The sequence below is a fragment of the Paramisgurnus dabryanus genome, chromosome 14 (genome assembly GCF_030506205.2).
Source record: "Paramisgurnus dabryanus chromosome 14, PD_genome_1.1, whole genome shotgun sequence".
Taxonomy (NCBI): domain Eukaryota; kingdom Metazoa; phylum Chordata; class Actinopteri; order Cypriniformes; family Cobitidae; genus Paramisgurnus; species Paramisgurnus dabryanus.
In genome coordinates, this window is record NC_133350.1 from 10269752 (window position 1) to 10282006 (window position 12255).

General features: G+C 32.5%; 2 protein-coding genes across 5 annotated transcripts; both read left to right on the plus strand.

The window, feature by feature from the left end:
* The first annotated feature begins 240 nt into the window (after positions 1–240).
* On the plus strand, positions 241–5689 carry LOC135719393 (uncharacterized). Of its 4 annotated transcripts, none has more exons than XM_065242080.2 (15): positions 241–510; positions 1100–1399; positions 2292–2339; positions 2650–2745; positions 2834–2878; positions 3406–3453; positions 3570–3623; positions 3732–3764; positions 3912–3998; positions 4099–4117; positions 4203–4234; positions 4314–4348; positions 4428–4494; positions 4918–4949; positions 5210–5689. In XM_065242080.2, exons 1-15 carry the CDS (start codon positions 456–458, stop codon positions 5294–5296), a joined length of 1038 nt encoding a protein of 345 aa, XP_065098152.1. In that variant the 5' UTR covers positions 241–455; the 3' UTR covers positions 5297–5689. The 4 variants fall into 4 exon arrangements, with proteins under 4 accessions (XP_065098152.1, XP_065098153.1, XP_065098154.1 ...); XM_065242081.2 differs by having other exon boundaries at positions 2837–2878; XM_065242082.2 differs by having other exon boundaries at positions 2668–2745.
* A 490-nt stretch (positions 5690–6179) lies between these two features.
* On the plus strand, positions 6180–12004 carry LOC135719394 (uncharacterized). The gene is made up of 13 exons (XM_065242085.1): positions 6180–6287; positions 8491–8787; positions 9083–9160; positions 9680–9727; positions 9960–10013; positions 10121–10153; positions 10310–10396; positions 10504–10522; positions 10621–10652; positions 10743–10777; positions 10855–10921; positions 11462–11493; positions 11606–12004. The coding sequence occupies exons 1-13, from the start codon at positions 6236–6238 to the stop codon at positions 11687–11689; spliced, it is 918 nt and encodes a 305-aa protein (XP_065098157.1). The 5' UTR covers positions 6180–6235; the 3' UTR covers positions 11690–12004.
* The last annotated feature ends 251 nt before the right edge of the window (positions 12005–12255 follow it).

Genomic DNA, 12255 nt, shown 5'->3' on the forward strand with positions numbered 1-12255 from the left:
GGACCATTTTTGACCATGTTTTCTGACAGTGTTTAGTTCAGACATGAAATCATCACGTGAGTTATAATCTAACCTTAAGCCCCATCACACTTCTCATTTTAACTTCTTTAGAACAAAAAGCTGTAGGATTTAATGAAAGTGATCCTGTGAACTTCCTGTTTTTAACTCCTCTCACTTTTACATTATGACATCATCATCATCATCATCATCATCATTAGTCATGTCAATCATCTCTTAATGCAATTTTTAGTCTTTGACAATCTCATGTTACGATTCATACAAGACAGCTGCTTACGCACAGGATTTCTTCACAAATTTAATTTTCTGACATCCCAGTTGTTTATATTTTCCAAACCTGAGGTGTGCTTTCATTACCAACTTCCCCGTCAAACACTTTCTGAATGCTGTTCATTGTCCTCTTACATCCTAAAGCTTATTCACAGTAGAAAGAAAAAATGTCCCTGCTCATCCTGATTGCTTTTCAACTGTTTCTGGAGGTTAAGACACAAGGTAAATTAACTTTCATACTTTACAATCATAATCTTAAGTGTGTTGATGTGTGTGTCTATATTTTTTAAGAAATGTTTTTGTGACTTTAGAGCAAAATTGGGAACTTTGGAGATTTGTTTTATTATCATAGGTGTAAAATTAAACAGAAAATCTCTTTTATATGGAAGCCCTTTACAATCTACTATATGCTGGGTTGTTTCGACCAAAAATGCCAGGTTGTTTTAACCCATTGTTGGGTCAAATATAAAAAATTTTTGGGTTTAATTTAACCCAACGCCCGGATTTGTTCCTTTTTGACCCAACGTTGGGTTGAAAATAACCTTGCATTTTTTTAGAGTGTGTCTTTATATTGACTATATCGTTAATGAACATACGTATACTTTTTTCTACAATACTGTAAAATATTTTAAACCGCATTTATATACTGTATGTTGCTTTAAATAACTTTTACAAAGCACATAACAGACAATACATTTTAAGTGTCTAATTATGTCTGCTAAATGCCTAAATGTAAATCTGTATCATTATTAACAATTTATGTCTTTGTAATAATCAAATTACTTCATTTATTTATATAATTTTACTACAGGTTTGCCTAAGGCCAAGCTTACAGTATCTCCAGCATCTGTTACTGATGGAGAGATGCGTTTTGTCTGTGAGGGGTTTAAGAAACGAAGAGTATCTGAATGCATGTTTTACCCATCAGGACGGGTGAATTTAAGTATGCCAAGTGCATCATGCAATATCTCCATTACCGCCTCTGACCTGTTGGCATGGTCTGGAGATCATGAGAGTTCACATGTGAACATAGTATGTTACTATACTGTCTCTAAATCAGGAAAACACACAATATCACCTCATTCTGATGAAGTATCTGTAAGGGTCAGAGGTAAGCTGTTTATTCAATATCTATTCAAATCTACAGGTTTCATGCCACATCTCCAGTTTTTTAAATACAAGTTTCAGTGTATTCATTCTTAAATGTGATTAAATACGAGTATATATGAAATCTTAAAACAGCACTGTCAGAAAAAAAAATGAGAAAAAAGATCATCAGTACCCTGTAAAAATGTCCTAATATTACAGTAGGTACAGATGTATATGCATTTTTTACTAATAACGCATTACAAGTAACTTGCATTACGTAATAATATTACTTTTCTGAAGTAATGAGTAAAGTAATGCATTACTTTATAAATGTACACATTCATATTTCAATTACTTTTTTAAAAAAGTAATGCAAGTTACTTTTTAAGTTTAATTAATTCGATTAAAAAAAAAATTTGTACTGAATTAAACTAAACGTAGTCACATTATGCCCTCTATGCGTACACGCCTGTGTGGGAACAGTTTGAGTCAGAAACTGAGATATGGCAGGCCAGAGCTCAAAATTTTTGTGATGGAAATATGCAATTTATGAATGAAGAACTTTTCAGTCATAAAAAACACCTACAAGGCCCGAAAGAGCCAAGAAAATAACACAAAAGTATCTAAAAAGTAATGTAAGCATTACTTTCTATGAAAAGTAACTATGTAACGCAATTCATTACTTTTTTTGCAAGTAACTTAATATTGTAATGTATTACTTTTAAAATTAACTTTCCCAACACTGTTAATATGTATCTTTAATATGCACCATTTGGTACCCTTATCTGAGGTACAAATATGAAGCGCAATATGTAGGTGCAAATGTGTACTTTTTGAAACGTGCCATTTGTTCTTACAGTGAGGTTTTGCTGATTAATTTGTTTGTTTATAGCATAAGGTTTTTTTCTCAACAGGTTTGGACAACAGTTCAACCATGATGTTTTCCACCACAACCTCTCAAGGTAAAACTGCATCGTTTAAAAGATAAATTTTAAAATCTTAAAGATGTCAACATTCATTCTTTCAATCCCAAGCATTCACTGGGCATTGGTACCCTTTAAAAAGTCCATTAGGTGCAGATTTGTATGCATTTGGTACTAATATGCATCTTTGTGGTACTCATATGAACTCGTTAGGTGCAAAGGTATACTTTTTGAAAGGGTACCACCCCAGCTACAGCTAGGGACCTTTTTTTAAAAAATTCTGACAGTGAAGGAGGTGTATTTTGTTTAAACTGAGTTTGCTTAGGATTGATTTGTTTTTTTGAAGCAGACGGGGGTTTCTCAACAGGTTCGGCTGTCACATCATCTGTGTCACCAATCACTGAAAACAGTTCAACCATGATGTTTTCCAGCCAAACCTCTCAAGGTAAAACTGCATTTTAAAGACTTTCATTCATTCTTTCATCTAAACCCATCATTGTAATTTATTGCCATTTTACAAAATATTATTTCAGAAGCTTTGCCCACCATGTCGACTCAATTCACTACAGACATAACATGTGAGTTGCCTTAAAATGACCTTCCTCTACATATTTGTATTTTATTTTCAACACAAGTGCATTATAACACAAAGTGATTTCAGTCTCAAATACACAATCATTGATGATAAAGCCAGTGGTGGCCTGTGACTGCTCATCCGTGGGGCACGAATTCAAAATAAGTGTTCAGAGTTTCATGTGTGTTGCTTGCATTTTCAAAATATGTGTTTGTTGCGTCATGTTAACCATCACGTTTTTTTTAAATAAGTGCCAGCTGCACAGCGTTTATAATAGAGAGATGCTCACGTTCACAAAATACACGCAAGATACTCCCTTAACAGTAAACTCTGAATACGCATGAGAAACGCGTTTGCAGCATGCACTTATTTTGACATAACACATGATGCACACAGGATCTCTCGACGCACAGAACACATATTTTGAAATAGGGAACCACACACATGACGGGCTACATACATGTTTTGACGAACTTTGCATCGGGCCCCTGGATAAAGCAGATAATAATTCCTGTTTTCTCTGGGTTTAAGCTTTTGCTGTGACATCCAGTGCTGAAACCACATCAGATCCAATAACTAGTGAGTCAATTATTGCTTCTGTCCTTTGTTAATTATAATTTTACAGATATTTTACTGTGATTGATTGGGTAGCTTTAACTAAGTCTCCTTGAATATATTTGTTTTATTACTTTCAGACGCATCCAGCCTTATAACTCGTAACAGACATGTTATAACGGATCCTGCAAATAGTGAGTCTTTAGATATCCTTCATCAACCTGTAACATTACTAAACCCACTTTATGTATTTATTTGTAACTGTAGATATACTAACTAAACAACTTTGCCCCTGATTGTAGAAGCCACTGAACCCAACAAGAACTTCAATACAAGTAAGTATGTCTCCTCACAGGCTATAAGCTATCTTGTATAAAGTATGCTACTGTAATCCATTTCAACACATTTATAGTCATAATTTTAGCAAGACTTTTGCATTTTGTAAATAATGCACATTTGTTGGATATTTGTGTCTCTCACAGAAATGTTGTTCTCTATTATGGTGGCTGCCGCCGGTGGTGGTCTTGTTCTGGTTGGACTCATGGTCATCTGTATGTACAGATGTAAAAGTAAGATGCTCTACACACGTAGATAGTTAACTTGAACATAGAGTTACCTAAATGCTCAACAAGATAATTTTAACAGTATTAACATTTGCTTTTGTCACAGGAAGGCAGAGGGCAGAGAGGTGAGGATGTTTTTGAATAAATTTTGCTTGCATTGATTGGAAAAGAAATGTTGATGACCTTTCAAATTATTGTTAAATTTAACAGAATTTGGTTCGAGTCGACCATTAAAAAACGCGGTGAGTTTGACCCCTAAAATATTTTCAAGAAATAAAAGTAAGGGAAGGATTAGGTGTAATTGTGGTCTGTATTATACAGGAGGCGTTCCCATACCAAAGGTCGGTTCAGGATCTGTAAGTATTGCATGGATAAACATAACTTTTACTCTTTTATTTTAATATATTTTACATCATTTGATTCTTTGTTCTTTAGTGTGGAGATGAAGGAGCAGTGTATTACTCCAATATCGATGTTTTACCATCCACCGCTGAACCCTCAGGTAGAGTAAAATTATTATACCACATAATGTTCCTTCACTTCATCAATAGGCTTTATGCCCAGCTGCACTTCTTCCTGAACTTCAGCCAGCTCCTTGTTTCCTGTCTGCCATTATTGGACAAACTGATTAATCCAGGTGTGTCTGATTATTGTTGTTGTGACTACTAAGGTCAGGCACACCTGGATTAATCAGTTTGTCCAATAATGGCAGACAGGAAACAAGGAGCTGGCTGAAGTTCAGGAAGAAGTGCAGCTGGGCATAAAGCCTATTATATGTGGAAAAAAGTCAATCATAAAAGATGACTTTACCTGTGTTTTCAAAGTCAGGGTTACATCCATTATGGATGAATTATGTTGTGTAATTGTGTGTATTGTCTCCACATTACATGCTTGATATTAAATAAATATTTGATGTGTAATACAGGAATCAAAGAGGAACAATCAAAACAAACTGAGGTAAAATAAACTACAAAACTCACAAATAATGATAAGGGAGTAAATATGATGTCAGGTCAGCCTTAGAGTCTTTATATTTTCTATTTCATTATCTTTGAATCATTCTTGTGTTTGTTTGTATCTTGTATTATTACTGTGATGTTTTTATAAGTTTTCTTTGCAAAGCACATTGAATTGCCTTGATTTATGAATTTGTGCTATATAAATACATTTTGATTTGATTTGGTATCTTTATTTTAAGCTTCATTTATTTTCTCTAGGTTGAATTGAATCACCTGTACTCCACACTTACCCAACCAGCCATCAATGACAACGGTAATATTTACAGCGAGCCAACGCCCCAATGACAGAGCTCAGATCTGCCTGCTATCATTGTAATGTGTGCCAAAATTAATACAACTTTATTTTAAACTGGATGTAATAAGTATTTACTGTGAATGCAGTTGTTTATAAACACTGCTGTTATACATTTGTTTATTTATCTTCAGCAAAAATAATATTTTTAAAAATGTCCTTTTAAATATTTTTTTCTTAATGTCATTATATGAGACATATGACTCATGACTTTCTTGACCATGTGATCATATTCACCTGATGCTGAGATCTCATCTCATTTTTACCCTGGTGTTTTAGTTCCCTCTGTCTTTCTCTATTCCTCAAAATACTGTTACGTAAACCACCTTTCTTTTGTTTCGATGGTCTCATTATAAAAATACTGCCCATTTGTTATTTTTCCTGCATTTCACCCTCACTGTTCTTCATATAATAATTAATAAAGAAACAAATTACAAATGAATGGATTACTATTTATGAATGTGGTTATGAGAGAGTGCCCTCTGCTGGCTAACACAAGGATGCAGCAATGTCTATCACATTTATGAGTATATTGAAAGTATTAAAGGCAGGGAGGGCTGTAATAATTCTGAACTTAGTGATGGTGATACATGGGTGCTGATTAAGATCCATGTCAAATGTCATAACACAGCTAATGTGAACTGATTAAATTTAATACAAGTTAAAAAGAAGAGATATTTATATGAGTATGATATGTATAATATAATTATACCTTATTTGAAGAGTTCAAGTTAAACTAAAAGAAGTTAAAGTTTTATCTATGCAGTTTTATCTCTGCTTAAGCTTTATACAGTTTTATCTTCTGTGGCATCTCTGCGGTTTTGTTACTTTGCAAGACCACCTTCACATCATTCTCATTATTACTTCCTCTATCATTTTTTTAAGCACTGTGTCCTGCTTGTATAAGTTTAATAGTGTATAGTTGTGCCATTATGCTACTCATCCTCTTCATCTGTCTGCAGTTTCTGGAGGTTCAACCTCAAAGTAAGTGCCACAACTTTTTCAATTCTTTAAAACTGCAGGTCAGTGCTTTTGGATGGGCTTCAATTACTCTGCCTATTCTCAGTCAAAACTACTCCTTTACTACAACTATCTACAATTTATAATCTACTAATTGATTCATACTAATGTACATGTTATAAACAATAAGAGTAGAGGTTTCAACCTTAAAATTGTTGAAGACAGAAAATAAAATTAAAACACTGATTTTATCACATCAGCTTTAATGCTCCGTTAATCTTTTTTAAATTCATTACAAAATTAATGTAAAACACTTAAAAATAAAGGTGATATCAAAAGATCTTCTTGAGGAACCATTTTTTTTTTTTAAAGAAAAGAGGACAGTAAGGGCAGGAAGCAGACGGACACATAAAGTTGGTGTACCAGGCAGCATTTTGTTTGACCTCTCACAAAATAGTAAAGTTAATTTACCAGGGTCGATTTTAGGTTTTTATATTAGGGGAGCTCAGCCCTCATTAATGAGGGTGTTATTAAAAGATATATATATATATATATATATATATATATATATATATATATATATATATATATATATATATATATATATATATATATAGTTTGAATACTATGATTGGATTTTAAATAAGACTTATTGCATAATTCCACTTTATTATGAAGATGGGTAACATTTGTGTACATTTACTTTTGTGTTGTGATTTGCTCAAAAATTTGATTACTGTTGCAAGAGCAATGAATTTTAGTGCTCGGATATCCGTTATGTTGAGTGCCATAATCGAAGTTGTGTTTTTGCTGTGGGTTTTGTGATGATTAAGTGGATAATAAAAACGTATCATGCGACTGAAAGAGCGAAAAAAAGTCTCATGAAATCTTGCAGCGCTACACATCACTGAGGCTAAGATGTCCTGCTGATATGATTAGTGAAATGATACTAGCTGGTCATTTTGTGCCAAGGCCAAAAAACAATGAAACCTGGGTATTTGTAAAAATGACATTTGTTTAGTCAATGAAGCTTTTTGCAATTATTTAAAATGCATCAGCACAATAATCATAAATGAACACCAAGACAGCTTAAACAATCAATTTAGCAAAACACAAAATTTATGTTACTTTCAATTTCAATACTTTTAGCCATGACTGTGTATGGTATTAAACGGTGTAATAAAGACCCAGAAACATCCCGGCATAACATTGTAAAACGTGTTTCTGTGCCTTAGTAGATTTAACAAAAATAAAATTAGTAAAATAACATAATAATTTGAGTTATTCTAAATGAACACTTCATTGAGTAAATTCAACTTAATTTTATCATGTAAAATCCACTTAAATTTGTAAAAAGGTAATTAACTTAATAATTTTGTTTTGAACCTAATGATTTTTATTATTAAACATAACTAGTGGACTCGTAATTCCCAGCATGCTTTGCATGGGACTGCATTTGGAGAGTATAATTTGAATTTAAACTTTATTTTATGTGATTTTAAATAAAAAGAAAGACTTGTTAGTATTTAATGTTCATTTATTTTCAAGATTTGGAAGAGTTTCTGTTTCTTCTTTTGAGTTTTGTAGTTACCATTGTTCAGAAGACTGGTGCTTATGCATACTGAAGTATATTGCGCTTTAAAGCTGCCCAAACGAAACTGAGTGGGTGCGTTGATTGAATAAACGTTATCTCACAGAATAAACAACAACAAACCATAAATAATATAATAATAATACAATTAATTAATAAATCAGAAGACATTAACTAGTATTTATTCATGTAAATGTTACCTATTTTAATTAAGTCTGTGTATAACATGCTGATATTTTTTACATTGATTGTACTTAATTTATTTGCTTTTTCTTAAAATGCTTAATATTTTCACATTCATTGAAAACAACATTAATCCATATTATTAAGTTGTCCTTACTCAAAATATCAGTTCGTTCAATAAACTTACAAAAATTATTTGGAAAATGTTGCCTTAATTTTATTGAGTTAGATCTAAGTAACAGTTTTTACAGTGTAGGCTCCTCCCTTTTTGACCTAACGCTGGGTTGAAAATAAGAAAGCATTGTCAAAGTGTCTTTTATGAAATAGATTATAAATTTTTAAGTGTCTACTAAATGCCTGAATGTAAAAGTAAACATCTGTATCATTAATAACAGAAAAATATTTCTTTGTAATGATCAAATTGCTAATTTTATTTGTATAATTTTGCTACAGGTTTGCCTCAGGCCAAGCTTACAGTATCTCCAGCATCTGTTACTGATGGAGAGATGCATTTTGTCTGTGAGGGGTTTAAGAGAAGAAGAGTATCTGAATGCATGTTTTACCCATCAGGACAAGAGAATTTCACTAAGCCAAGTGCATGTAATATCTCCATCACCATCTCTGACCTGATCGCATGGTCTAGAGATCATGAGAGTTCACATGTGAACATAGTATGTTACTATACTGTCTTTGAATTACGAAAACACATAACATCACCTCATTCTGATAAAGTCTCAGTAAGGGTCAGAGGTAAGCTGTTCATTCAATATCTATTCAAATCTACAGGTTTCATGCCACATCTCCAGGTTTTTAAATACAAGTTTCAGTGTATTCATTTTTATATGTGATTCATATTAAAGGACTGGTCATAGCAGATGTTTTTTAAACAGTTTTGGCAGTTGAACTAAATAAATATGAAAAGTATATATCAGTATATATAAAATCTTAAAATGGCAAAGCAGCAGTCAGAAAAAAAATGAGAATGAGGAAAATGCTTAGGATTGATTTGTTTGTTTGAAGCATAATGTTTTTGGTTTCTCAACAGGTTCGGCTGTCACACCATCTGTGTCACCAATCACTGAAAACAGATCAACCATAATATTTCCCAGCCAAACCTCTCAAGGTAAAACGGCATGATCTAAAATAAAAAAATGTAAGACTTAAAGGAAAACACCACTGTTTTTCAATATTTTACTATGTTTTTATGCGACTTAGATGAATTAATACATAAATGCGTGCACTTTATCTTTGTACAGCGCATCGTGAATGTGTTAGCATTTAGCCTAGCCCCATTCATTCCAATGGATCCAAACAGGGATGAATTTAGAAGCCACCAAACACTTCCATGTTTTCCCTATTTAAAGATTGTTACATGAGTTACACGAGAAAGTATGGTGGCACACAATAAAACTTTTGTTTGGAGCCATAGGAATGAATGGGGCTAGGCTAAATGCTAACACATTCACAAGGTGCTGTACAAAGATTAAAAGTGCACGCATTGAAAAAAAGTTGGTATGTATTAATTCATCTAAGTTGGCATAAAAACAAATCGGTGGTGTTTTCCTTTAAAGATGGCAACATTCATTCTTTCATCTAAACCCATCATTGTAATTCATTGCCATTTTACAAAATATTATTTCAGCAGCTTTGCCCACCGTGTTAACTCCATTCACTATGGACATTACAACATGTGAGTTGCCTTGAAATTACCCTTCTCTACATATTTGTATTTTATTTTCAAGTGGCAACACAAAGTGATTTCAGTCTCAAATACACAATCATTGATAAAGCAGATAATAATTCCTGTCTTTTACTAGTGATTAAGTGCTTCTCTCATGATTATAATTTCATAGATTTTTACTGTAGTTGAACGTTCAGCTTTAACTAAGTCTCCTTAAATATATTTGTTTTATTATTTTCAGACACATCCAGCCTTAAAACTCGTAACAGACATGTTTTAATGGATCCTGCATATAGTGAGTCTTCAGATGTCCTTCACCAACTTGTAAAATTACAAAACTAATTTTTATATTTATTTATAACAGTAGATTTACTAACTAAGTTACTTCGCCCCTGATTTCAGAAGTCACTGAAACCAACAAGTACTTCAATACAAGTATGTCTTCTCACAGGCTATAAGCTATGTCGTATAAAGTATACTGTAATTTGAAAATCCATTTTAACACATTTCATACTCATAATTTTAGCAAGACTTTTGCATTTTGTAAATAATGTTATTAATGTTAATGTTGAATATTTGTGTCTCTCACAGAAATGTTGTTCTCTGTTATGGTGGCTTCAGCCGGTGGAGGTCTTGTTCTGGTTGGACTCATGGTCATCTGTATGTACAGATGTAAAAGTAAGATGCTGTACACACGTCACCACAGATACTGTTACAAAATAAACACTATAATAATTTTTGAGAGTTAACTTAGAGTTACATTTTAACATTTGCTTTTGTCACAGAAAGGCCTGTGGCAAAGAGGTGAGGATGTTTTTGATTAGATTTTGTTTACATTCATTATACAATTTATAATTGGAAACCAAGTGATGACGATGACCTAGGAAATATTTGTTCGACAGAATTTGGTTTGAATCGGACAGTATAAAACGCGGTGAGTTTTGACCCCTAAAAATATTTTCAAGAACTAAAGTAAAATTCAAGTAAGGGGAGTATTAGATGTAATCTTGGTCTGTATTAACAGGAGGAGATTCCACACCAATGGTCGGTTCAGGATCTGTAAGTATTGCATGGATAAACATAACTTTTACTCTTTAATTGTAATATTTTACATTATTTGATTCTTTGTTATTCAGTGTAAAGATAATGAAGCAGTGTATTACTCCTCTATCGATGTTTTACCATCCACCGATGAACTCTCAGGTAGAGTAAAATTATTATATCACATTATGTTCCAAGTTAGTTACACTGAAAAAACCTGCACATGATTAAATTAGGTTTTCTTAAAATAAAATTAACATGAATTAAAATAAATTTTATTCTAAGAAAATTTGATTCAATCATGTTGAACTGGTGTGCATTATTAAATTATGTAGATCCATTTTTTTTAAGAAAATTATTTTAAGAAAACTTCATTCAATCACGTGCAACCAGAGATTTTTTTCAGTTTATGATAAAACTGTACTCATCTTATATTTGTAAATAAATATGCATCATTGAAGCATGCAAACCTGGATTATTTAGAGACACAGATGCAAACCTTACTGCTTAACATCTATGTACAGTATAAATAGCATTTCTGATACTGATTTTCACTAAATGTTCTTTACATTATGCAGGATGATTTAATATAGAAAAAAGCAAATCACAAAAAAATACTTAAGCTGTGTTTTCACCTTTAGGGTCTCCCCATTATATGCTCAATATTATAATAAAAAATATTTTATGTGTTGTGTAATACAGGAATCGGAGATGAACAATCAGAACAAACTGAGGTGAGAAAACGAGCGGGTTACAGATAAACTGAACTCACAAATAATGATAGGAGAGTGAATATAATGTCTGTTTTTTTCTAACTTTATTTTAAGTGTAATTTATTTTTTCTAGGTTGATTTGAGTCAGCTGTACGCCACAGTTACCAAACCAGCCACCAATGACAGAAGTGATATTTACAGCGTGCCAATGCCCTGACAGAGCTCAGTTCTGCCTGCTATCATTGTAATGTGTGCCAAAATTAATACAACTTTATTTTAAACTGGATGTAATAAATATTCACTGTGAATGCAGTTGTTTATAAACACCGCTGTTATACATTTCGGTTCAATATTTTTTTATTGATTATATGAGACACATGACTCTTATATTTTCTTGACCTTCCTCATAATACTTAAAATCCCAACTTTCTTTTATTTCGATAAAAGTACTGCTTCTTAGTTTTTTTCATCTCATTTATTTTTCCTGCATTTCACTGTTCTTTACTTAATAATTAATAAAGAAATGTATTTACACAGCAAATGAATGGATTACTATTTACGAATGTGGTAATGAGAGAGTGCCCCCTGCTGTCTGACAGAAGGATCTGCAGTAATGTCTATCACATTATGAAATTAATTTATTAAAAGTATTAAAGGCAGGGAAGAGGTGTTAAAGGCCGTTCACATTATAACGATAACTATAACGTTAACTATATTAGCGTCCACATTATAACGATAACTTTATGCTAATTCGCTCACGCACGGGGCACTCGCACAAATACG

Coding starts and splice junctions, on each gene's coding strand:
- LOC135719394 (XM_065242085.1), top strand. CDS start 6,236: ATGCTACTCATCCTCTTCATCTGTCTGCAGTTTCTGGAGGTTCAACCT. Junction 10,014..10,120: donor TTTAATGGATCCTGCATATA/GTGAGTCTTCAG, acceptor CCCTGATTTCAG/AAGTCACTGAAACCAACAAG. Junction 10,922..11,461: donor ATCCACCGATGAACTCTCAG/GTAGAGTAAAAT, acceptor TGTGTAATACAG/GAATCGGAGATGAACAATCA.
- LOC135719393 (XM_065242080.2), top strand. CDS start 456: ATGTCCCTGCTCATCCTGATTGCTTTTCAACTGTTTCTGGAGGTTAAG. Junction 4,235..4,313: donor GTCGACCATTAAAAAACGCG/GTGAGTTTGACC, acceptor TGTATTATACAG/GAGGCGTTCCCATACCAAAG. Junction 4,950..5,209: donor AACAATCAAAACAAACTGAG/GTAAAATAAACT, acceptor TATTTTCTCTAG/GTTGAATTGAATCACCTGTA.